Source organism: Panicum virgatum, chromosome 9N (assembly GCF_016808335.1).
Source record: "Panicum virgatum strain AP13 chromosome 9N, P.virgatum_v5, whole genome shotgun sequence".
Taxonomy (NCBI): domain Eukaryota; kingdom Viridiplantae; phylum Streptophyta; class Magnoliopsida; order Poales; family Poaceae; genus Panicum; species Panicum virgatum.
Window position 1 is genome coordinate 79,449,242 of NC_053153.1, and position 26,879 is coordinate 79,476,120.

At 46.5% G+C, this 26,879-nt stretch overlaps 1 protein-coding gene across 1 annotated transcript in view; it reads right to left on the minus strand.

Annotated features, from left to right (window-relative positions):
- Positions 1–25,422, minus strand: part of LOC120692818 (protein PIR-like) — a 31,690-nt gene extending 6,268 nt beyond the window's left edge. The window contains exons 1-26 of the mRNA XM_039976213.1: positions 25,239–25,422; positions 24,372–24,444; positions 24,069–24,133; positions 22,116–22,193; positions 21,380–21,499; positions 21,178–21,248; positions 20,741–20,833; positions 19,980–20,049; positions 13,947–14,011; positions 13,249–13,444; positions 12,990–13,141; positions 12,664–12,757; positions 12,137–12,352; positions 11,137–11,348; positions 10,686–10,833; positions 5,258–5,426; positions 4,884–4,960; positions 4,567–4,737; positions 3,921–3,997; positions 3,669–3,771; positions 2,828–2,947; positions 1,999–2,142; positions 1,482–1,631; positions 902–1,045; positions 704–791; positions 129–256 (exon numbers count right to left, since the gene is read on the minus strand). Coding sequence (XP_039832147.1) covers positions 129–256; positions 704–791; positions 902–1,045; positions 1,482–1,631; positions 1,999–2,142; positions 2,828–2,947; positions 3,669–3,771; positions 3,921–3,997; positions 4,567–4,737; positions 4,884–4,960; positions 5,258–5,426; positions 10,686–10,833; positions 11,137–11,348; positions 12,137–12,352; positions 12,664–12,757; positions 12,990–13,141; positions 13,249–13,444; positions 13,947–14,011; positions 19,980–20,049; positions 20,741–20,833; positions 21,178–21,248; positions 21,380–21,499; positions 22,116–22,193; positions 24,069–24,133; positions 24,372–24,444; positions 25,239–25,292 — 3,078 coding nt within the window. The 5' untranslated portion in view covers positions 25,293–25,422. The remainder of the gene's footprint in view (positions 1–128; positions 257–703; positions 792–901; positions 1,046–1,481; positions 1,632–1,998; positions 2,143–2,827; positions 2,948–3,668; positions 3,772–3,920; positions 3,998–4,566; positions 4,738–4,883; positions 4,961–5,257; positions 5,427–10,685; positions 10,834–11,136; positions 11,349–12,136; positions 12,353–12,663; positions 12,758–12,989; positions 13,142–13,248; positions 13,445–13,946; positions 14,012–19,979; positions 20,050–20,740; positions 20,834–21,177; positions 21,249–21,379; positions 21,500–22,115; positions 22,194–24,068; positions 24,134–24,371; positions 24,445–25,238) is intronic.
- Positions 25,423–26,879: the final 1,457 nt, after the last annotated feature.

Genomic DNA, 26,879 nt, shown 5'->3' on the forward strand with positions numbered 1-26,879 from the left:
GGTACTTTTCAACTGCTTTACTAGAGTACCTAAAGGTTTGCAAGATAGCAGAAGAAACAGAGTACCAGACCACAAACTGAAAATTCTGATAAACTACTAAAGCTCCCTCTGAACATACATACGCTTACCAAAACAATGTCTAGAATGCTCATCCAGTACAAAGCACTTCCAATTTCCTTAAGATCATGAAGAACTTCAGTTTTCACTTCTGATTTTGCTTCCCATGTCAATATTTCATGAATTATTTTCTGGCAACCTACAATAAAGGCAGCACACAATTCATCCTTCTTAGAATTTAAATAAGAAAACTCCATTGAGAATGGCCTAACACTGCCCATCACATTGAGACCAATGAAAGAAAATATACTGCAAATATAGCTCTGTTCTGAAGGGGAGATGCTCATGACTAGCACATAATAAAAAATAGAACTTCTGTAAACATATAATTTCCCTTGTAAAAACAAAAGTAGATAAGTTGATTGAACAATGAATGGGGGCAATAAATGATAGTGTAGTACTCCCTCCATTCCAAAATGTAGGTCATTTTGGCTTTTCTAGATTCATAGTGTTTGCTATGCACCTAGATATTATCTAGAAAAAGCCAAAACGACCTACCTTTTGGAACGGAGGGAGTAGTAATGTGGGATGTTAGCTGACATTCACAATGGGATGTAGAACCATGATTGCCACCAGCTGACATTACCTGCTATACCGCCATCAAATGAAAGAAGCCCAATAGATTTTGGCAATGCTTCTTGCAGTGCAGTTATTTTTGGCACCATACCTGTAATCTGAAAAGAAAGAAACATAGTTAGTTCCTTAATTTTGATTATTTATAGGTATTTCTCCTTCTTAGGCATTACACAATAAATTACACAATAAAATGCTCCTTACTACTCACCTTACTCGATATATGATCCAGTAAAGCACGGATGATTGCAGGCAATGATCTGGAACCAAGCAGTTTAACAACTGCAAACATATGAGGAACTCCAAAAAAGTCACGGTACAACCCAGCAAGACCCTGGTATGCCATGGTCAAATCCTACAACGAAAATAAGAGCATGCAGTAGTACAAATTAAGGTATAGCTTATTGGCAGGTACAGATTATAAACTCAGTAAAAATGGAAGAGTTAGTAAAGTCCAAGCTGCGTATTATAATATCTTGCAAATTGCCATATGTAGAAATTAACAATTTCCAGGAAAAAGGTAGAAGTTCCTCTGCTCATTAGTCCATAACAGTATTTATTTTTCCATCAGAATCCATGCTATACAACTCCTAAATTTATATGGTGTGGTTAACCATATCTGTGGAACCAAGAACATTATAGAAGTACTTGTGGACTAGATGCCCAAGATCAGCATTAGAGTAAGACTTGATCAGTTAGATGTTGTGTTGATTGTTGCATTACCAAGACTTTGAATTCACGAGTTGACAACTGTTATAGCAACTTGCCTAGTTAATAAAAAAAATGCTTACATGTGATCCACAATAGAAGTAGGGCTTCCCACTAGATGCACTTGATCTCTGAGAAGAGTGATGAGTTCCTTTTATGGATCTAACAAACCGTTGTGTGGTATTACATAAGATGAAATTGGGCAAGAAATCTGTCTGCATCTCACTCCATATCTGGATACCAGAAAAATTATCAAATTAGAATAAAGTTTTAATTAGATGAAACAGCAAACCTTGCAGGAATAAGCACAAAGATGCATTTCATAATGCAACACAACCATTTATAATGTGATTTCCGAGTAAGACTTTGCTATCAAATTGTTTCTTTTTCATAACTACAACAATAAATCATTCACTGGTTGCACAATAAAGAATTTAAGAACCATCAATGATTGATAATTTTCCTACCGACCAAAGAAACTACAAGCTGGTACAAGCAAATTATAGATCATGACTACCAGAAGCGGCAAGATGACAACATTATCGCATGTATTATGACTGAAAATCAGGATCATGAAAGGAACATGATAGGGTCCCAAACCTGTGAAGAGAAGCGACTTGAATAAGAAACCAGTGAAAGATTCTCTTGCATCTCGCTAAGCATAAGGGAGTAAGAATCCAATTCAAGAAATTTTGATATTGATTGGTGTGTAAGCTCCAAAATATCCAACAGTTGTTGCAGTTCCTAATTTGAAAAGACATAATGAGGTGCTCCAAAAATTAATTTACCAGATCAGCATGTAGATTGCTTAAGAAAATTAAGTATAGTAGCCATGTTTTCAAATCATCTAGTCGAACCTAGTCGTCATGGGACCGATCAGACGACTAGTCGCGATTAGTCGTCGATCAGGCCGATTAGTCGAGCTTAGTCGGTCCTAGTCGCCTGCCTAGTCGTCCTATGTGTCCCAGGACCGATATGATATATGTACTACATATTACTTAATAAAAAGCAAGTATGAAGGCAACAATAATAGTCGATTTTTCACTTATTTGTGAGAGATGATTTGTGAACTGTCCAGAACTCTGTATTCCTGTCCCATAGTCCATATTCCTGTCTCTCAGCCTCTATATACCAAAAACCTAATGGGCCACCTTGCCAGCCCATCACCGGCTGAGGCCCACAACTCAAACAACCCACAAAACAATCTCAAGTCTGATCGTTTTCCAACCTGATCGTGCGACTAATCGCGACTAGTCGACGACTAGTCGGACGACTAGAAAACTAGTCGCCCAGACCTACTCGGTGTCCCTTATCGGGGTCACCGGACCGATAAGCCTGACTAATCGCGACTAATCGCGATTAATCGGACGACTAGATAACATGGTATAGTAGACTACAGACTGTATAGATGACAGTTAAATATTCTTACCACAACACCACATAGATCTCCATTTTCAAAGCGCTCAAGAAGAAAATCAATATTTCCCCGGAATATTTTGTTCATTCTCTGAGTAATTAGGCTTCTTAGGTCAATCGTCCGCCCCAAAACCTGAGATATAAAATGAAATCCTTCAGCAATAATACAATAATCTAGAGGCCAAATATTATAAGTCTTCATAGGAGGGTAAATGCATACATTTAGAAGAGAATAAATTGAGCTTAATCAAACAACTTTGTTTCCTTGACAAAGAATAAAAAAGGAACCAAATGCTCGCTGCTGATTCAGATTTCAGAGGCTGCAGCAAAGCTAAGAGTAATAGAAGGCCAAACATAGGCTGAAGCTGGACACAATGGTCCAAATTCAAGAACGCACATCATAACCATGATACAAGGAATCAAATTATGACATCCAACAAGGGTACGTTGGTCCTAGTTTCGTCACAGTCAGTAAGGTATGGGCTAGTTTTGAAATACAACTTTGGAAACAGAAGTGTTATTGTTGCACTCAGATTATAGAAGAGTAATATAAGTATATAACTATGCAAGCTCTTCAGAAGCAAATCAACAGACTAGGTTACAGAAAATTAAACGCTTGGAATTTTTTATAAAAGAATGCCAACATAAATATCAGGATACTTTTGCTTTTGCTATAAGGCGACCCTTAATTTTGCTTCTTCCATCTATTTTAATCGCCTTTCGGATTTTCCATTCGGTTCTCATTAACATGTTTGCATGGAACGTTCGCAGTCCAACTAGCAACGATGACAGAAAAACAAACGAGCAACAACAACAAAATACCCTGAACCATATCGTATGAGCTAAGACCTTACCATTACTCTTCTTAACTTGAAAATTGCATCAAATCGCAAAGGTTTGACAAAGTACTTCTCACCATCATCGCATGCGTATGTAAATGTACTATCAAGAAGAGTACTGCATAAGAAGGCGAAAGATCAGTTTTAGAGACATATAGACTCCAATCAAATCTTTATACAAAATTCTTGGTCCTATTTTTATATAATGTTGAAGTAAAACTCCTTTATGTACATACAGATAGATGAAACAGATGAAAAGGTTGATACCTTGCTGCACAGCTCTTGTAATATGTAAATATTATCTCATTAAGCTTCTGAGCAAGAAGATCGAAACAAAGATCAACCTACAAGTCAGCACATAAGTAGTACAGGTAAGATGTTTACAAATGCAAAACAGGCAAACAGCAGATTTTTTTTTCTTGAACACACAGGACAGCTGTATATCATTTCATTAAGAATGAAGGTTATAATAAAAGAATTAGGGTTTGGACTCCCTTGTCCCCCACCCACCCACACACACCGCACACTCAAAAGAAACTAGAGAGGCATCTCCACACTTGCTGAAGAAACACGACCTGACCACCCACTAAACAGGACCAAGTGCCTGGGATGAGCGACCTTACAAGTAGTTTGACCACAGAGCACTCACATTTGCTTAAACTGGTCCAAGATGGTGATTTATATGCAACCAGACTATGTGGGGCTTCAAAAAACCACTACCAGCCCCATCATGAATTGAATCGGGCCTGGATGCTACATAGCCGAGTGGACTAATATTGTTCAAATTGGTTCAATATGTTCAGCAGTAAAAACAATAGCGGAGAACACAGTCAAGAGGGAGAACATGTCTGACACCTTCCAAATTTTGGCAGTGCGAGAATGGTTAGGATAAGTGTGAATGGTAACTTCCTACCTCAGCTTCTATTTCATCATAAAGAAATCTCTGCTTGAGACAAGTTAGTGCATGTTGAGCAGAGTCATTGTAAAGGTCAAATGGTATCAAAATGCTTTCGAGAAGACCAGCATCTTGTGATTCAATGACATGGTCCACCAGCATCCATGGGAGCGAGCATTCAATTGGAAACTGTCACCAAGACATAAATTAGTATTGGCCTGCAATTAATTTTAAAAAAGCGGCATAAACATAAATTTTACATTCAAATTATCACAAATAGTTCCTCCCATCTAGAATTTCATTATACTTCACAAAGGAATACAAAAATGCTCCACCTGAATGACACGGGAAGATTCCAGGTAAAATTCTCTGAACCAAAGAAACCCAAGATCAGTAAGAGTACCAATAGTCGCTGCATGCACCCCACAAAAAAGGTAGCAGTTAATTTCAGAATCCAAAGGAACGAAATAAACAAACTGTAAATAGTCGCTGCATGCACCCCACAAAAAAGGTAGCAGTTAATTTCAGAATCCAAAGGAACGAAATAAACAAACTGTAAATATGAATTTCTGAAATCCAGATTGGTAACTCTAGAGTAGTGAATTGAAGGAAGGCTACAAAAGCAAAATATGAAACATATGAAATGTATGCTGAACTTTAAGTGCATGCAAATTGCTATTTCTAAGGTTGACAAAGCTTAAGTAGGCACCTGTATAATCCAAAATATGCAAGAAAAAACTGAGTTTGTAGAAAAATGTCTCTAGTTGTTTAAGATCTTCCACCGGTATTCCGGAGCCACTATTCCCAAATAGTCCTCCAGGTTTTCTCATATTACCACCAGATACAAGCTCACAGATAAGAAATTGCAAACAGTGAATCTGCAAAGATATTGGTAACAAAAATATTAGTCAAGTCAGTAACACAGTGAACAGAAGATATCTTTGTTACGATTGAGGGAAGGAAGAGGACTGAAATGTGTTGCCTCTATTGAGATATGCCCAAAGGGCTATATATACAAGAGGAGACCCCAAACCCTAGACTAGTACAATGACACTTATACCCTTAACACCCCCTCTCAAATGCATTATTTGGAGAGTTGATACTAAGCACTAGACTCAACAAAAAGAAAATGATACATCCAAAGTCCAAAAATCAAAGATGTCGTCGAAGCGGGCAACTCTTGAACATGTCGATGTAGAAAAAGATCTCCTCCACAAGAGGGTGTCGCCTTCACAACCGTACTTCAGCGAATAGCCTGAGTCTTCACAAACCAGTACATCAACTCCTCAAACACGAGCATTGCTTTGGAGACTTTGAACTTGACAGTAACATTGAGATGTGTCAAACCAGTCAAATGGAGAGGAGAGTGAAAGATCACTGCTGCAAGACGGCAAGCAGGATGACAAGGTGATGACGACAAATAAACGGCCATTGATCATGACGTGGAGCAAAACGGCTCCGAAAGGGACCAAGAGGGCATTGACGTACCACAATGATGATGTGATTAGCTAAATAGACAGGACTCAGCTAACCATAAAACAAAACAAATAAATTGGCTGATCTGACAATGAATTTTGTGGACACGCACGGCATTGACGAATTGAAGGTATGCAATTGGACTTGGATTGATAGTGATTTGGATGGATACGACATAATTGGACAATTAGGACTAAGATAGCAGCAGGTACAGGCAAAATCTGATGATGGATACAAGCAGCAGCAAGCAACAAGCAAAATATGATATGGATGGACAGCCGACCATATGAGTAGATGCAAGTGCAACGAAGCAAAGCAATACTACCAGCAGCTGCATGTGCGAGATCAATTTCAGAACGGGCCACCAGCAGCAGTAGCTGCAAGTAGCAAAACAGAGCACCGCAGAATAGAGGACTACTGCAGCACAGAGTACCAAGGCACGGACAGACTGAAGACGGGCGGAAACAGAGGAACCTGCTACTCACGAGCGGAAGATGCAGGTGAACGAGCAATGGCAACCTCCTCTACGATGATGGGCGGCAGGATGACGGAGAAGATACGGCCAGCCGTGATTTGAAGGAGCCAAAGATGAGCAGGCCTCTGCTGCTCCAATCGCGGCCACAGAGCTGCACGGGCAGCAGCATCCCGGCGAGATCCGCAACAGGCGGACGACAGGAAGGCTGCGACGGGGCGGAGACGGGGCGCTGCAGAGGACGGCCCACGACTGGATGGCCGCGACGGCGCAGGAGGCGGACGGCGGCCGCGCAACGGGCGCGGCGGACGGGCTCCGCGCGATGGACGCACGGGCGGAGCGGGTGGAGGCGCGCAGACACGAGGACGAGCCGGCGGGGACGGGAGCCACGGACGGGTGGTGAAGAGGAGAGCCGCGACGGCGGCCAGACAGGCGGCGACGCGCGACGACGGCGGCCGGCCGGGACGAAGGAAGTGGCCGCGGACGGCGCCGCGCGACGGCGCGAATGGATCCGCCACAACGGGCGGCGGACAGAGGACGGCGGCGACGGATCCATGACAGGCGGGGGCTGCTGCTCCGGTGCTCCCCTCCCGCGAGCGGATCGACGACGGCAGGCGGCAGATGGCACCCGACGGGGGGAAAAAAATTGGGTAAGTGTTGCTGCTGCTGTGACTCAAACTTGAAAGGGGAAATGGGTTTGGGGCTTAAGGAGATGCCGCCCCCAGGAGCAAGATCGATGCTCCCAGGGGCAGCGCAGCAGGATGACGAGGGTGGTGGACGGATCGAAACCTAGAGCTTTGATACATGTTACGATTGAGGGAAGAGGACTGAAATGTGTTGCCTCTATTGAGATATGCCCAAAGGGCTATATATACAAGAGGAGACCCCAAACCCTAGACTAGTACAATGACACTTATACCCTTAACAATCTTAAGTAGAATAAAAAAGTACAACAAACATTACAGCAATATATTGTAAAATAAAATAAATGAGTAAAAGTTTACGGTTGCTATACTCATGGGAATCTCATTGTGTCCTAGTCCGGTCATTTGTTAAAATGCACTACTTTCCTACTTAAAATGCTGGCGCCACAACATACAGATTCAAAAGCATAAAAATAATGTACCAAACCTTTTAATTTACTTTTCCAGTGAGTGCAATAAGGATGTACATTGATTGAATTCAATGGTTAGAGTTTTCCAGATCTGAAAAAAATACTCAGTCAAAAGGGGTGCTAATTGGTGACTGTAGGAGAGAATAATGACTTGTATTCCTCCAAACCCTAGAAGGGTAGGATATATAGATCCTATACATGGGCCTCTAGATGGGCCTCTATACATGGGCTTACATATACACCAACACCCCCCCCCCCCCCGCAGTCTGAACTACCGACGCAGCGGTGTTCAAGACTGGACAACAAAAAAGCCAACACCCCCTCCCCCCGCAGTCTGAACTACCGGCGCAGCGGTGTTCAAGACTGGACAAGAAGAGATTACAAATAGAGTACAAAGGGCAAATACCCCCGCAGCCACAACTAGCCACCGGCTACGTTAAGGCTGGAGCGAAACTCCGAGAAGGTCGAGAAGGGCAGTCCCTTGGTGAAGATGTCAGCAAACTGGGAGGTAGTCGGGACATGGAGTACCCGAACATCGCCGATGGCGCTGACGTGTAGGTCGATCTCCACATGCTTCGTCCGCTGATGCTGGGTTGGTGGAAAGATACACGGCGCTGACGTTGTCGCAGTAGACGAGCGTGCTCTTGACAAGCGGGCTATGGAGCTCCGCCAAGAGCTGTCGTAGCCAGGACGCCTTCGCCACGCCGTTAGCGACAGCCCGGTACTCTGCCTCAGCACTGGAGCGGGAGACAACCGGCTGCCGCTTGGACGACCAGGAGACCAGGTTGCCGCCCAGAAAGACGGTGTAGCTGGAAGTGGAGCGACGAGTGTCCGGGCAACCAGCCCAGTCAGCGTCGGTGTAGACCACCAGCTCAGCAGGAGACGAGCGGTGAAGCACCAGGCCGAGGTCCACAGTGTCACGGACGTAGAGGAGGAAACGCTTCAGCGCAGCAAGGTGTGACTCCTGGAGATCATGCATATGGAGACAGACCTGCTGAACAGCGTAGGTGAGGTCCGGCCTGGTGAAGGTGAGGTACTGCAAAGCGCCAGCCAGACTCCGGTAGGCAGTAGGATCAGCCACCGGATCACCCAGATCAGCAGACAGCTTCGACTGAGTGTCGACAGGAGTAGAGCAGGGCTTGCAATCAGTCATCCCAGGCCACTCCAGAATATCGAGTGCGTACTGCCGCTGGTGAAGGAGAAGACCAGACGAGCGAGGCTCAACAGTAACGCCCAAGAAGTGGTGGAGCTGACCCAGATCCTTCATAGCAAACTCCTGCTGCAGAGAGGAGATGACACTCTGAAGCAACTGCTGACTGGAGGCTGTGAGCACAATGTCATCGACAATTCGACATAGAGCAGCAGATATGCAATCTCATCCCCACGACAGTAGATGAAGAGAGACGTGTCAGACTTGGCCTGGTGAACCCCAAAGTCAGCAAGAACGTGGCGAACCGAGAGTACCAAGCCCGAGGAGCCTGTTTCAGACCATAGAGGGACTTGTTGAGCCGGCAGACCATATCCGGACGACTCGAGTCCACAAATCCCGCCGGCTGAGAGCAGTACACTATCTCTGACAGAGTGCCGTGAAGAAAGGCATTCTTCACGTTCAGCTGGTACACAGGCCAGAAGCGCGAGAGCGCAAGCGAGAGGACCGTGCGCACAGTAGCAGGCTTCACCACAGGACTGAAGGTCTCATCATAGTCCACACCAGGCCACTGAGTGAAACCCCGGAGAACCCAGCGAGCCTAGTAGCGCTCTAGTGTGCCATCAGCCCGACGCTTATGCGTCCAGATCCACTTGCCGGTGACCACATTGCAACCAGATGGACGCGGCACGAGGTCCCACGTCTGGTTGGCAAGGAGAGCCGCGTACTCCTCTTCCATCGCGCGACGCCAGTGAGGATCCGCCAGGGCGTCGCGGACAGAGGAGGGTACCGGAGAGACCCGCGGCTCGCCCTCGGTGGCGGAGAGAGTCGCGGCCGGAGACGCCATCCGCCGAGTCACCATGGGATGGATATGCCGAGGATCCCGATGGACGACGGGCGGGTGGTACACCTCCGGCTCGACTCGAGAGCGAGTCGGCGTTGGCGGAGGCGGCGGAAGCTCCGGTGTAGATGGCGGCGGCGACGACTCCGGTGTAGGCGTCGGAGAAGCCTCCGGAGCCAGAGTCGGCGCCAGTGCCGGCACCGAACGACGCTGGTACACCTGCACCGGCTGAGCGTACCGCGGCGGCGCCGGAGTCGGCACCGGACGACACTGGTACACCTGCACCGGCTGAGCGTACCGCGCAGGTGCAGCGGGAGGCACCGGGGCCGCGCGTGGCGCAGCAGGAGACACCGGGTCCGCGCGAGGCACGACCGGAGGTCTGGGGGCCGCGTGTGGCGCGACCGCGGGCACCGGGGCCGCGCGTGGCGCAGCATGGATCACCGGCAGCGGTGCCGGTGTGCCGGGAAAACCTGCAGGGAAAGGAAAGACAGGTAAAGGTGGCTGAACCACCGGATCAGTCGGAAACAGGGACTCCAGCTCGGGGTCAGGAGAAGGTGTGGAGGAGGTAGAGTAGGGGAAATCCGACTCGTCAAAGACGACGTGTCGGGAGATCAGGACGCGGCGAGAGGTGAGGGCAAAGCATCGGTACCCCTTGTGGTCAGAGGAGTAACCAAGGAACACACAACGAGTCGAGCGGGGCGTCAGCTTGTGAGGAGCAATGGCGGTGGTGTTAGGGTAACACGCACACCCGAAGACCCGAAGGTGGTCGTAGCGAGGAGGGGTACCGAAATGAGCGCTCACGCTCCCAAGCAAGGGCAGCCGCGCGGGCCCGCTTCTGAGCCGCCGAAGTCTCGAGGTCCCGGAGGGCAGCCTGGGCGGGCCTGGGCGTTTAGGGTTGGAGGGGCTCAATTTGGAGAATTAGTACAAAATTTTGAACTAAAGAGGGTTGGAGGGGCTCCTAATGGTCATCAATTGACACCCCTAGATTGTATCAACACTGGAAAGAACACGGACTTCGCCAGGCAATGCAAGAGCTAAGAACATAAATTCATAGATAATTGCATACTAAAAAACATGAAAAAAAAACCTGTGCAGCTGTTGGTGCAACTGGTCTAGGGTAAAATGTGTTTTGTCTCATTTCCTCAGTTTCTTGGTGTAGTGAGTGCTGCTCTGGGTCTGCCTTGCTAGTGTTGGCCATCCAATCTGCTGAAAGGGTTCGCATATCAGAGAGAATCCTGAAACAATACAAAGGAAAATGAGAAAAAAATCATTTTCCAAATATGTTCTCAAAATAGGAGTGCACTGTCACACAAGATTCAATTCAGACACTATCAATCAAGAATTATATTAAGAAAATAGGCACCCAAATTCGCCTTGACAAGGACTTGGAACTAGGGTTATCTCGGCATACATTCATATCAACAATAAACTGAGCTAGGTCAAGTTCCTCATCTGGCATCATATTTTTACTATTTTTTGGATATAAAAATATGATGTCAACAGTCAAGTAAAAAGGGGGTGTTGTGAGAGCGAGTTACCGAGAAAGGTCCTTCTTCTTTCTAAATGTTGTACGAAGCATAGTATCTAGTTTATCCTGCACAAAATCTTGGACCTCCATATGTATTGTTTCCCACAAAGCTTCAGAAACTAGAGTATCACAATGTTGCATCATCAATCCAATACTCTTTATGTAACCAATCAATTCAAGCAGAGCCCTTCGTTCTTCCGCAGTATAGTTCCAGCGTACTACCTGTATTGCAAATAGTTGAAAACTCTTATTGTTATTATGAGTTATGAGGTCATAAGGGGACCATTAACACAGTGCAAAAATAAATCAAGAAAAACAAAAGAGAATAGTGCAACACTAATGGATTTCTAACATAACTTGTCCTTGAAGATGCATGTTTAAACAACAAAGCCCGCATTGGAATGGAGTAAACTTAAGCAGCAGACGACAGAACTTAAGCTGCTATCAGGGCCCCATCAAAGTGAAAACACAACAATACAAGGTTTATTAAAGACAAAATCATTCATGCACACAAATCCCATGGTTCATGAAAAAATTGTTTGAGGCGTCAAGCATGTTCTCAAAGGAAGAGAGACGCATATATTGGGATAAAAGAACTAAAAGGATTGAAAGATAGCAAATAAAAGAGAAGGATTTATTTCTTGATTCTAATGGAAATATGGAATGCTATCTTTTCGTAGGGATGGCTTGATTTGGACCTCAATTAATAATATATAAACTTAGGAAACCTGGAATTATTTACAAGGGAACAACCCCAACAAATAAGGAAACTATTCACTATTAGTCCAATTCCCAGTTAGCACTAAAGTACACCATTGTTTTCCTACAAAAGTTTGCCCCTTATGCATCCTTCACTTAAACAAGCAGCAATGCAAGGAAATGAACGTGTTGTAAATTGCACTAAATGACAACAGTCATTCTGGAAACTTAAAAGGAATAAAAGCTTCAATAGTCAAATCATAAGTCCTAGTAAAAAAGGTGAGAACGGCTTGCAGTGAAGCGGGGAAGACCTTTTCATAGTCAAAAAATGTCGTGGCGTTTTGTTGAGAATCTGAAATAGGTGGTTCTTTACAGGGGCGAGAGAATTTCCAAGCACACTGTTCCCAAATCCTGCCAGTCCAACGACTAAGAAGCTGGAAGCCTTCAATGACAATGTCATACATGTTCCCTTTAATATCTCTAGACCAGTCATTATCTACACCATCTGATGACTTGAGCATTATCATCTGAAAGAAAAGATCAATGTCAATGCATGCAACAGTGAACCAAAGAAAAATAAGTGCCATTATTTTAGAGTTAAATGAAAGTTTTTTAAAAGTTTTTCTTTTCCTTTTGGTGACTCAATGAACATGGTATACTGCGAATATATGTTTCATCAACCCAAAGGTAGAGAATACAATTGGAAGGAATACTTGAACCAATGTTCTAACAGTTACTATGCAAAGAACAGCAATCATGGCTTGTAGACATCAGTTGTACTGTTATTATAGAAAAGATAACAAAGTAACGGAATGAAAATTTATATCTTCAGTTTTACCTGATTCATAGCAGAGGCAAAACGTATAGAGAAGTCGTCATGCTCAGCTCTGATAGTTCCCATGTGATTCAAAATCAAGTAATGCCTCTGATAAGTGGTTCAGTTAAGGAATTTCAAGCATGTGATGACCTTCCATAAGCAGATTTAGTTCATTCTAATTGTGCTTTATGCTCTAACAAAATCCCATTTGCCTTTATGTGGAATAAATCATTAGAACCTGCTGTTTGTGTAAGTAAATAAATAAACAATAATGCTTCTGTTCAAAACCAACATTTATTTGAACCCATTTGTGAAAACATTCTTAGAAAACTTAGCAGAAAGGATATTCTTGTAGCTCTCGGGGAGGAATTTCATGAGGTGCTGGAAGACTAAGGAGACGAGTTTGACTAGAAAAATTTTGAAAATATGATGATAATTCCTTCAAAATTGCAGCGGGAGAGAGATGCAGATCTGGAAATGCTGGGATAACTGGGTCATTCTGTACAAAAAGAAGGTAAGAGCAATAGAAAATTAATGTGATAAACATCAACTCCAAATCTTCTAACAATAAGTAAGTTAAGTAGATATACAAGGAGATAATCAAACCTTAAAAATGTTGAGAAGACGATTTATCTTCACCCTCTTATAAAGTGACTCGCTCTCCTTCTCTGATGAGGTTGCTAGAACAACCAAAACTGGGAGGACGCGAAGCAGGGTATGACGCTCAGGGAAAAGTAGAGCAAAATCCAACTCCAATGACTCCACACAAAATACTATAAGAACCTGTAGGATATCCTCTACGCTATTGTTTTGAGTTAAGAAAATCTACATAAGGAATAAAGTGAAGCAACAATGGATGAGAACATTACTTTGTTCTAGCATAGAAGGTGCACAGTAACATGCAGAGTTTATAGCTATATGAAAATTTAAATTTAACATAACTAACAATCAGCTACTCAGACAGCTCAAGTGCACGGTCTACCATACTGGTGTGCAGATTTGTTTATTGAAGTGAGCTTTCAGTAACAATTTCAAGTGCAGGATTGTGTTACCAAATTTTCATCATGACCTGAACAAAAATAACATATTTACCTTCAATCCATCATACAAAGTAACTTGTACTTTCACCTATAGCAGGAAAAGTTATAGGAGACATGATCTCTGTCGTAAACATATCAAAATCTATCAATTTTGAAATTGCATTTTTTTCCTACTACTAGCAACAAAATCATCTCAAATAGATCATGTAGAATGTTTATAAAAAGCAAAGAAATTGTGATATTCGAAGACAGGAAGTGGGATACGTATTCGTCCGAAACATCTCAGAATGCAAGTTTAACAAGATGGCCCATCTGGTGCTCAGAAAAATCTGCAGATGCAAGTGAGAAGTCAATATAAAAATATGCATACATAATAATATATATAACAGATACCACAATAAAACTTGCATATGTCAGACGATTCAACGAGAGGCATTTGTGTGGACCATTTCCATCCCTTGAAAATTTGAAGTGTTTTTCTATAAGTATGTTTATAAAATTGATTATTCTACTAAAGTACTTCACAAACATTAATCCAATAATCCATTCGATGGACCAGTAAACAATAGCATCTGTTAGCGTGATGTATAGGCCCACGGGCCCAAGGGGGTTCGGCTGCAACCCTAGGGGGTGCGGCTGCTGCCTCCCTCCCTGGTTTTGGTAGTGTTGGTTATGTTCGGCAAGGATTCCCTAGATTAGCTCTTTCCTTTCTAGATTAGATCTTTCCTATTCCTGGGACATCCTTGCCTATATGTACTGAGCCTTGGGCTCCTTCCATAATCAATCTACTATTTTTCCCAGCCATCCTCTTTCATGGTATCAGAGACTGGGACTCTTCCCTCTCGCCCTTCCGCTGCCCCTGCGCACACTAGCTGTGCATCGGTATGGTTGGGACTCCTCCCCCCTCCCTCGTCGATCCTGCCGATCAGCCTCGCCAAGACGGCGATGCTCCTTCGCAGACCGACGCCGAGGCTCACCGCGCCCTCCGCGAGGCTGCTCTGGCCGCCGCCCAGGCAGCTGAGCAGGAAGCCGCCGACGCCTCCAACGAGCGCGACGCCGCCGCGGAGCGCGTCCGCGCTGCCCTCGCTCGGGCGGTCAAGACCCGGGCCGCCGCCGCCGCCGCGGTTGATCCCGTCAAACAGCCTCACGCGGGCGGCGACATGAGCGTCACCCACGCCATGGTGCTCCACGAGGCCGCTGCCGTCCTCAACCTCCACGCCCAGGCGGTCTCCGTGCAGAACGCACGTAGCCTGGTGCCGACCGTCCTCGACACCGCCGGCAACTACCCCCGTTGGCGCGAGCAGTTCCTCCTCGCCGTCACCAAATACTCGCTGCTGGACCACGTCCACAGCGACTCCGTCTCGGCCCTTGCTGACTGGACTCGGATGGACGCCGTCGTCAAGTCATGGCTCTACAGCACGGTCTCCGCTGACCTCGCCGACGCCGTGATCGACCACCGCGCCTCCGCCCGTGAGGCCTGGCTCGCCATCGAGGATCACTTCCTCGGCAACCAGGAGACCCGCGCCCTCCACCTCGACGCCAAATTTCGCGCGTTTGCTCAAGGTGATCTCTCCATCACCGAGCATTGCAAGCGCTTCAAGAAGATGGCCGACGACCTCGCTGATCTCAACGAGCACGTCACTGACCGCACCTTGGTCCTCAACGTGCTTCGTGGGCTCAACGAGCGCTACAAGGACATCGGCGTCCATCTCCGGCGCGGGCGCCCGTTCCCCTCCTTCGCTGCCGTCCGCAACGAGTTCCTTCTCGAGGAGATCATCATGGTGCAGCACCCTGTTGCCCCCTCCACTGCTCTTGTCGCCACTGGCTCCTCTCGCCAGCCTGCAGCGACCGGCGGTGGCCCTCCTCGGACCGGTGGTGGCGCCCCCAAGCCGAAGAACAAGAAGGACCGCCGGGCTGGCAGCGACTCTGCTCCAGGCCCCAGCGCTCCCCCTGCTCCCTCCTCCGCACCTGGGGCGCCTGCTGGGTCCGGCGCGAACTGGCCCTCCGTCTACAATCCGTGGACCGGGTCCATTCAAATGTGGCCCGGTCCCAGGACTCCTCCGTTGGCCCCGCTCCCTCAGGGCCGCGCCGGCCCTCAGCAGCAAGCACTGCAACAGGCTCTGTTGGCCCAGCAGATGCAGCTCCCCCAGCCGGCCTACTTGCCGGCCCACGGGACCTCCGTCCAGCAGGCTTACCTGCTAGCCCCCGGCGTCTCCGTCCAGCAGGCCTTCCGCCGCAGCAGCTGGCGCCGTCCCACTACCAGCCCATGGTGGGCTCTCCGGTTTGGGACCATAACTCGCTGGCCTCTACATTCAGTACCATGACGCTCACTCCGCCGGTGAACAACGACTGGTACCTTGACACCGGTGCTTCCTCTCACATGACCTCTCATGATGGTACTCTCTCTCACTCCTCAAACCCCTCGGTTTCCCTCTCCCACATCCATTGTTGTCGGTAATGGTTCGCTCTTGCCCGTCACTGCCACCGGCAAGGCGCAACTTGGCCCCTTTGTTTTAAATAACGTTTTTGTTTCGCCTCAGCTTATCAAGAATCTTATTTCTGTTCGCCAATTTACTGTTGATAACAATTGTTCTGTGGAGTTTGACCCGTATGGTTGTTCTGTGAAGGATCTTTTCTCGCGGAACGTGATCATCAGGTGCAATAGCTCCGGTCCGCTCTACCCCTTGCAGCTGCCCGTCGCTCACTCCCTTGTCGCCAGCTCTGCGCCACCTTACCTGTGGCACCGTCGCCTCGGCCATCCCGGTCGCGAGGCCCTCTCCAAACTCGCTTCAGCTATTCCGGCTTGCAATAAAAGTTTGGATTCTATATGTCATGCGTGTCAGTTGGGACGACATGTTCGTCTTCCTTTTGGTACTTCAGCATCTCTGGCGTCAAACAATTTTGATCTTATTCATTGTGACCTATGGACATCACCTGTTGCTAGTGTCTCTGGTTACAAATATTATCTTGTTGTTCTTGACGATTGCTCACATTACTTGTGGACATTCCCTTTACGCCTGAAATCTGACACTTTTACCACTCTGTCTAACTTTTTTGCCTATGTGTCTACCCAGTTCGGCACCCGCGTTAAGGCCGTCCAGAGTGACAACGGCAAGGAGTTCGACAACTCCAGCACCCACACCTTCTTCCTCACTCATGGCGTCTTGTTTCGCATGTCGTGTCCCTACACGTCCCCGCAGAATGGTAAAGCGGAGCGGATTATTCGTACCACTAACGATGTCATCCGCTCTCTTCTGTTTCAGGCGAGCATGCCCCCTCCATATTGGGCCGAGGCGTTGCACACTGCGACCCTCCTCCTTAACATCTTACCAACCAAGACGCTCGATTTCTCGACCCCGCACTCTGCCCTGCTTGGTAGTGCGCCGTCCTACGATCATCTCCGCGTTTTTGGTTGTAAGTGTTATCCCAATCTCTCGGCCACCGCTCCCCACAAACTTGCACCTCGTTCTGCCCTTTGCATTTTCCTTGGCTACTCTGCTCACCATAAGGGATAGCGATGCCTTGATCCTACCACCAATAGAATCATCATCTCTCGTCACGTTGTCTTCGACGAGTCCACCTTCCCTTTCGCCGAGCAGCCCTCGCCACCCACGGCTGCGGACTTCACCTTTTTAGATGAATTCCCTAACCCGACAGTCCCTCCTATAGGACTGCCGACCATGTCTTCTGCAGGATCTCCAGGCTCTCGTGGTGCTGTTCTTCCTGCGCCCCCAGTCCCCCCGGGGTTCCCCGCACTCCCACGTGCGGGTGCTGCGCCACGCGCGACCTCGACTCCCTCCTCGCCGACCGGGGCGCTGCTGTCCTCGCCACGACCAGTCGCGACCCCGACCACTCCCGCGCCACGCGCGGCCACGCCGGCCTCCTCCGCACTCCCACGTGCGGGACAGCCGGGCTTCCCCGCGCTGCCACGCGCGGCACCGTCTCCACCAGGCGCGCAGCCCCCAGTTCTGCGCGTCTACTCCAGGCGCCCCAAACCGGCCGCCCCAGCCCCAGCTGGACCGGCTCCTGCGCCAGCCCCTGCAGCACCGGCTGCTCCTCCAGTACCCGGCCCTCTTCCCCGGGGTGCTGTCGTCGTCCCACCCACGGTCAACCAGCATCGCATGGTGACTCGGGCCAAGGACGGTTTCCGCATGCCGGTCCTGTACCATGCTGCGCCCCTGTCTCCGGTTCCGAAGACCTTCCGTAGTGCCCTTGCCGATCCCAATTGGCGGGCTGCTATGGAGGAAGAGCATACAGCGCTTCTCTAGAACCAGACTTGGGACTTGGTTCCTCGCCCCCGACATGCCAACACTGTCACGGGCAAGTGGATCTTCAAGCACAAGTTCCACGCCGATGGTTCTCTGGAACGCTACAAGGCTCGTTGGGTCCTTCGTGGTTTCACCCAGCGTCCTGGAGTTGACTTTGCCGAAACCTTCAGTCCCGTCGTCAAGCCTGCCACAGTCCGCACGGTGCTCTCTCTGGCTCTCTCCCGCCAATGGCCAGTTCACCAGCTCGACGTCAAGAATGCCTTCCTCCATGGCACCCTGACAGAGACGGTGTTCGCTGCTCAGCCCTCCGGATTCGAGGATCCTGCTCACCCTGACTTTGTTTGTCGCCTGAACAAGTCGCTTTATGGGTTGAAGCAGGCTCCTCATGCTTGGTACAGCCGCTTCGCCACGTACCTGGTCTCCCTCGGCTTTGTGGAGGCCAAGTCAGACACTTCGTTGTTCGTCTACCACCGAGGTTCTGACATGGCCTATCTGCTCCTCTATGTCGACGATATTGTTCTCACAGCCTCTTCGACACATCTTCTGCGGAAGGTCATCCTGGCTCTCCAGCGGGAATTTGCTATGAAGGATTTGGGAGAACTTCATCACTTCTTGGGGATGCAGGTTCAGCGCACTGCTGATGGTATGGTTCTCTCAGCGGCAGTATATGTTGAACATCTTGGATCGTGCTGGCATGGCGGAGTGCAAACCTTGTACTACGCCCGTCGACACCAGTCCCAAGACCTCAGCCGACTCTGGAGCTCCAGTCGCCGACCCGTCAGATTACCGCAGTCTTGCTGGCGCCCTGCAGTACCTGACCTTCACACGGCCCGACATTGCCTACGCCGTGCAGCAGGTCTGTCTTCACATGCATGATCCGCGAGAGCCTCACCTAGCAGCTCTCAAGCGCATTCTTCGGTACATTCGGGGTACTCTTCACCTGGGTCTTCATCTCCGACCGTCGACTCAGGATGACTTGGTGGTTTACTCTGATGCTGACTGGGCTGGCTGTCCCGATACGCGCAAGTCCATCTCGGGCTATGCTGTGTTCCTCGGCGACAACTTGGTCTCCTGGTCCTCCAAGCGTCAGAATACTGTCTCTCGCTCCAGTGCAGAAGCTGAGTACCGCGCTGTCGCCAATGGTGTTGCTGAGGCTTCTTGGCTACGCCAGCTCCTCCACGAGCTCCACATTCCGCTTCGCCGCGCCACAATTGTCTACTGTGACAATGTCAGCGCAGTCTACATGTCCTCCAACCCGGTACAACATCAACGGACGAAGCACATCGAGATCGATCTTCACTTCGTCCGTGAGAAGGTCGCCATGGGTGCCGTGCGGGTTCTTCATGTTCCCACAACATCCCAGTTCGCCGACGTCTTCACGAAGGGGCTGCCTTCTTCGGTGTTCACTGAGTTTCGGTCCAGTCTGAATGTCCGTGGCTAAGCACCGACGTTCAAACTGCGGGGGCGTGTTAACGTGATGTATAGGCCCACGGGCCCAGGGGGGTTCGGCTGCAACCCTAGGGGGTGCGGCTGCTGCCTCCCTCCCTGGTTTTGGTAGTGTTGGTTATGTTCGGCAAGGATTCCCTAGATTAGCTCTTTCCTTTCTAGATTAGATCTTTCCTATTCCTGGGACATCCTTGCCTATATGTACTGAGCCTTGGGCTCATTCCATAATCAATCTACTATTTTTCCCAGCCATCCTCTTTCAGCATCAGCTACACTGTCAAGAGAACAACACCGCACTGCAGTTCCTGTAATGCAAATCCATACATCATATTCCTATAAATTCTATAGTTTTACTGCCTTACAAGTGTATTAATTGCTGATCTTAACACAGTTGAACTTAACTTTGTAGAAGTACAGAGGAAAATGGTGCATAAAATTCTTGAATCCCATTAGCATATATGATTGGCATACTGGTGTAGAAGTGGGGAATAAGTTCATTAAAAGGATGCACGAATAACCAGGAAGGATTTAAAAGTTCCAATATAACAAGAACTGTAATATTGAGATATGATAAACCAGCAACCTGAAGATCATCTAGCTCTTCTCTCATGGTGTCAGTATCCTGCCACTGGCTGCTTACTTGAGTAAATGTTCTACATGAAAATATTAGAAATAATCAATTGCTTGCTGCATCTATGAGGACATGGACTAACAATCAAACATGAATATATTCTAGAATCCATACAACAACAACAACATAGCCTTTTTTCCCAAGCAAGTTGGGGTAGGCTAGAGATGAAACCCGAAAGAAATAAGTTCTAATAATTAAGTTGCAATGTGGTAAAAGTGACAGTGTATTCATTACTATATGTTCTCCCTTTTAGGCCTCTGGAAAGTATTCCACTTTATGTTGCAAGTGGTAACTTTGTAGCATCTATAATAAATTTAATCCACTGAAAGATGTACAGGTTACTCTACACAACTTAAAACAGTGCCAAGAAGTCATGCAGGTCAATATTTGGCTCATCCAAAGATTAATGTCATAGCAACATGAGGCAATACTTTCAATGCAACTGCATACAAACATCATATCACACTACAGCCACAAAAAACATGGACATAAGAACATGCCATTCTTCATTGGATTCAAAAAAAATAAACAAACAACAAGGACAAAAAAATATTGTTTCGAGGCATGAAAACTTTGGAAAACAACTTGGTGCACAACTATAGAATGACAATGTAATCAACTGGCAGTCAGCAAATTTTAGAGCAGCCACAGTTCAATACTCATTGCCGTCACTCTGTTATAGATGCTCCGAAAGACAAGGTGTGACCATGTACCTCTTGTACCATGAAAAATCATTAGGTATGCTGGCTTTTGCATTCTTGAGATGATCAAGCTGCAGTAGGACATCAAGTAACTTCAGCATAGACCTGCATTCAAATCACAAGAACAACAACAACAACAACAACAACAACAATAAGCCTTTATTCCCAAGAAAGTTGGGGTACGCTAGAGAGTAAACCCAACCCACGAACAAACAAAGAGGGTAAAAACTAGCAAATAGAAGCATCTCTTATGGAGATGTACTCAGATGAGTGACATCAACATAAAATCATACATCTCATTCTCAACTTGAACAAGAAAAGGTCAAACGATATTAAACTAGAACATGAGAGAACATAGTTGGCATCAAACCTATGTATTCCTATACAATCTGAGACAACATCTCGAAAAAACATAAGCTAAGCAATGGTCACCAGGCGAAAGAACAAACCAAAAATGAGTGATTGTGGGTCCATTAACCAGTCTCTCTGGCCTTGAGAATCTCTGCATGTCCGCTGCCAACTGCACCAGACGATACAATGGTGTGAAATCAACAAGAGGTGCCGAAAAGTGCCTTATGAAGGAAAATACACTATAGATAGAAGAGACAATTATCTTAAAGAGATTCACAATGCCATCTCTGGAGCTATTACCTTAGAAGCAGCCGATGCTTGCCATCTCTGAATTTCACGTAAACGACTCATTTCCAAGTCAAGAACTTGATAGGTTTCCAGATACAAGTCAGCTTGGCTATGCTTCATTGAATCAGGCAGCTGCATTCAAGGTTCTATATTATATTATTCTCATGGCCAAAGAAAGTGATAGGGAATTATGTGCTTCATTCATGTTGGAGAATTTTAACCATCTCTGGAAGATATCAGATACCCATTTGGAATCAACAACAGAGATAGCAAAAGAAATACAGATGTTCTGAAACACACTTGGTTAGAAAGAAGAAATCTAGCTCCAACACCAACAAGATGGCACTTCAGAAGAATAATAAACTCAGATCAGAAACAGCAAATACCTGGCAGAGGATGCGATTCAATCAACAAAAAAAAACTGATCGAAACTCACCCAAATTTTGATTGATTGGCATGCGAGGTGGGAAAAAGAGACTAGTAGTATGCACGTAAAATGACTTCATATAATTCATGAAGGAAAACTGGCATTGGGATAAGAGAACCATAGTAACAAAAAACTAAAAAGAAAAGGTAGAAAACATTGTTACCCTCGTTACAAGAAATATAGACATTTATGTGTCATATCAGTATGCTGCGGAATTGGAAGGGAACATGGCATGTCAAGTGATTTCTTTACATAATTAACACGATAATGGCATAATGCAACTCAGACACAATAATAACCAGAGAGTTAACTAAAGCTAACCTGAGGTAGTGCTTTTACACAGCTACGGTATGTGTACAGCAAAGAAGCCATTTCTTTTCCCTCTTGAATCAGTGAATTCTGCAATTCATTTTTCCACCCAAAATAAAGTGGAAGATAGAAAATAAACATGTTTCATTAAATGCAAGATGAAGAAGTTTGATTACACAAAGCAGAGGGGATAAGGTTTAAAAGAGAAGAAAAAAAAGGACATGCATATGCCTTAAAAATTCATAAAATGGGTGAGTAAGTTCAGTAAAGCATTGCACTGCAAAAAAAAAACAAATATACAATCTTTTCGATATATATTTATTCCTTCAAATGGTCAGAACCACACAAGGTTTTTCTGATAAAAGAGGGACAATTTGGAATGCGAGACTTCAACAGGAATAGGAAATAACTCACACATTCCATATTTCGTCAAAAGGTGGTAAGGGCAAAGCCTTGCTAACCATTTCTACAGCAATTAAGCCTAGCCCTGAGACCCAGATAAACTTAGAAGTCCCAATCATAAAAGAGAATAAACAATGTAAGCAGTGTTCATACAAGTGGCATTAGACCTGTTATTGCTGTAAAATGTAAATGTTGCTGCGAAATAGTGGTGACATGAAGCAGGTACAATGGAACATTGTCGAAAATCATGATGAAGACCAAGGGCAGATAGTATATAATAAAATTAGACCAAATGTTCACAACTCACAAGGAACTGGTTGTCATAGAAAGAAAGTTTGTGTCTGCGTGCTTGGGTGCAAATTTGTAAATGTGTATCTGCTATGTGCACTAACAGGAGGACGCAATACAACATGAAATAAAGTGGTTTTATCAAGGAGGGACATCCTTGATTAAAACTTCATACTTCGGCCCTGTTTGTTTCCGCTTTTTTGGATGTCGCTTTTCTGAGAATCAAGATTCTCAGATAATCCGGCTGTCTGGAAAATCGGCTGTCTGGATAAGCTGGGTGTTTGGCAATCCTGATTATTTGGTGCCGATTCTCTGAATTGAGTGGTAAAAAGTCTGAAATGCCCCTGAGGCTGATAATATCTCATTTTTGTACTGAATACAAGTAGAATTCAATAATTCTAATATTTTTTTAGTATCTTGACTACATAATTATATTACAATTAGATCATGAATTATAATTCACACAGTTAGAATAAGAAAGTAAACAGTCCAAATTTCCATGAATTAATCACAAAAGCAACAGTAAAAAAGCTTACACAAGCCAACAAGAAAGATACATGCAAGCACTTAAATTGTAGAAGTCTAGAACAGAAGCAACAAGATAGGAAGCAACGGAGTACTAATTATACACGGCACCTACAGACAAGCATTCGTAGGTCCGGAGGGACGTGGAATCGACGATGCTCGCTTGATTGCTTCTGAATCGATGAAGCTTGCTTGCTTGGTCGGGTGGACGAAAGGGCCAGCGGCGCTGCTCCACCTCGGGGAGGGCAGGGGCCACCGCTCTGCTTGGGGGCGGCGCAGATCCAGAGTCAAGGAGGGGCGGCGCGATTCCAGAACGCCGGAGCTCGAGCAGAGGCGCCGCAGGGAGAGGAGCGCGGAGGGGAAGGGGCGCACGCCAGTGGCGTCAGGGGAGAGGACTGACAGGGAGAGGGGCAGCCGAGGAAAATCCGCTCGCTTACCAGGTACGCGAGGTTTGGGACGCGTCTGGGGGAATCGAGCTTTCAGTTGTTTTGGCGATTCGCTGGTAAGCGGCGACCGATAGAAGCGAGAATTAATCGAGCCGTTTGGGTGGGCTTTTGGCTTATATCCATCTAGAATCAGCTTATAAGCGGAAACAAACAGGCCCTTCATCTAGACCATTAGCAGAGTAGTTATCAGTTTGCAAGGACATCTCTTAAAGTCATCGCTTGCCAAGTAGGATCAAAACAGTTATGGGTGGAGACAAAATGAGAATGTGCAATGCAATCGCAGAGACAACAAGGAGCTACATACCAGCTGGTTTATTGCTTTTGTGTCTTCTCCAAGTGATAGACGATAAGCAGCAACATCGCTGTACTCTGAATACAAAATTACAAACTTCATATGACAACAGGGAAGTATGAATCTGTAGCAAATGTTAATACCAATTCAAGTACCCAAGTTTCGCTTTGATTATAATGTTTCTCTAAGCTTAGCAACAACAAGGAAAACAAATAGAACATGCTATTTGGTTCCATGAGCCTATCAGACATCACCATGACAACCATGTAGAATAGTGTACTTAAAACCAACAGCGTTGAAGGCGTATTCACATACCAATAGGACTGTTAGTTGCATATCTTTCACTAGACAGGAGCACAGCTAACCCCTGCACATCTGGTTGCTCATCCTGAAATTTGAAGCTTATTAATTTGAAATCTGAATCCAGCAAACGCAACACATTTGTACTGATACGAAGAATGCAAACCACATACAGGATACCAATCACAGGAAGTTAGAAAATGCATGAGCAAACACAAACTGCAAGTGGGAATGCCAACACGCTCCCAATCAGTTCAGAGAACCATCAATCAAAGTTCTCGATAACCCAGTTCAAACCACTGGATTGACAATGAGGAGCTTGACAACCACTAGAGTTGGCAGGCGTCACAACTCTCTATAACAGCCTTCTAGTTTTCAACAATACAGTGCGCTGAAAGTAAATCATTAATGCCCGATATTTTAACTAGGGACGGATATTAGCAAGAATTCAAGAGTGCACGCCCCTCTCCTTTTTCCCCTCACAACACCTCGACCCTATGATTAAATCTAAGAAAGTGCAACAATGCACAACAATCTTCCTGGGGATTAAGACTAAGCATCTCGGTCAAAAACTGCAAGTCATTGGTCTAATTATCCCCACATATTCACGTAAGCGACCACTAGGCACCCCTCATGATTCCATTCCGACTTTGCGCTAACCCAATTTCGGTAGCAAAATCCCTCCCACTTCACCAAGCGTTCGAAACTTTGAAGACAGGCAAAAACAAGCAATGCAATAAGCTACCCGGGCCAATTCGCGGACCCCGCGGCTGGAGGAGACGCGCGAGCGCCGCATTTCGCCTACGCATTACTAGGTCGCGCAGACGGCAGATCAGGCGCGAAATTGGGGCGGGGGCGGGAGGAGGGGCCGAGCGCGCGTACCTCGAGGGAGAAGGTGGAGAGGGCGGCGATGGCCTCCTCGACGGGGATGGCCATGTCGCCGGTGCCGGTGCCGGCGCGGCCCAGGCCGCCGGGGAGGAGGCAGGGGGTCGCAGGCGAGGCAGTAGTGGCGGGGTGGTTGGAAGTGGGAGCGAACTGGTGTCTGGTGGTACCGTGCTAGCGCTAGAGAGAGACGAAAACGAGTTCGTGGTTCGTGCTGTCGTGCAGAGAGAGAGAGAGAGAGAGGAGAGGAGAGGAGATGCACCAACTCGTCCTCTCCCCGTGAGGCGTGAGCTGTGGGCTGTGGCCTGTGGGCAGCGGTGGGTCAGAGGGGTGAAGACGTGAAGTGCACTCGAAGTTGAAAGGGGGAAGAGAAAGTTACCAAATGATCCCGGGCCAGTGTACCGCAGAGTGGGCCTATTTCGTTGGAGCCTATTTAGTGCCCTTTAGTGCGAGACTAAAGTTGACCCGACGTGGGCCTTGTAATTGTTTATTGGGAAGGATGAACAGAGAGTTCTGGGCCAAGAAAAGGGCCAAATCCAAATTGGGTTCATCTTTATTTTGAGAAAGGAAGAAGACCATCTGAAAAGAGTCATCAATCAATAAAGAGTGTTTCTAAAAAAACAATCAATAAGAGCGATAAATTTCCTAAAAAAATCTGAAGAGAATGGTGAAGTAGTGAAGACACAAAAACGCCCATGATGGCTGCTGGATGCTCGGATCACATTGTCTGCCTCTGCCTCAGTGCCGCTCGTAAAGTCCAACTTGGTAACTTTTAGATGTGCCTTCAATTTTTCATTTAATATTTTTTAAATGAACCAGATAGAAAGTTGCTGATTATATTAAAAAAGCCAAAACACAATTTTTAATTTAATATTTATAATAAAATAAAATCTCATTTAAAAAATGATAGCTGCTGATTATATTAAAAAGAAGAATGAAGCATAATCTTTTGTTTTAAAGAAAAGCATTGGAGGAGTTAACAATCACCTAGCCGCTCCTCTCTTCACCAGCTGACCCGGCGTCGCTGCGTCGCTGTCCTGCAGCTAATTGATGCGCACGCAGTGACGCCGGCAGGGCCGGTCCGCGCCGGTGGCGGTGGCCCGTTCCGCTAGGGCGCTAGGCCTCCGGGCCATCCATCATTTCATTCATTTGTCAATCGATGCCGCTGTCGGCTGCTGAAGCCGGATGCCGGCCAGAGCATTCAACGCGGGCCCGGCCGGGCTCTACAGTTTCTTCCCGGATGATCCAGAGCACCTTGGCTCGTCTGGACCAACTGATTAGTGCTGATAAAGACGTGTAGTGCTGATGTTTCACTAAAACACGAGTTTTAGTAGAAAGTGTCATCCTATAGTTAACAAGACTGAAAATTTAGTAACCATACCGAATAAGTGTTATTATTATGATACTCCTCTCTCATCCCATAAGAGCAAGATTAATAATTCAGCCGGCAGCTAGCTGTAAAAATCCTTACAGCATACCTCTCAGCTCACTCATATAGTAGTTAGTCTTTAATCATAAATGTGGTGCACTTGTCTCTCTCACAAAATTTCTTGATTCTTGTCGACTCATTGCTTCTCGTGCCCCCATCAGCATCCAACCTGCTTATAGCATGTTATAATACTTACTCAAAACCCCCTTCTC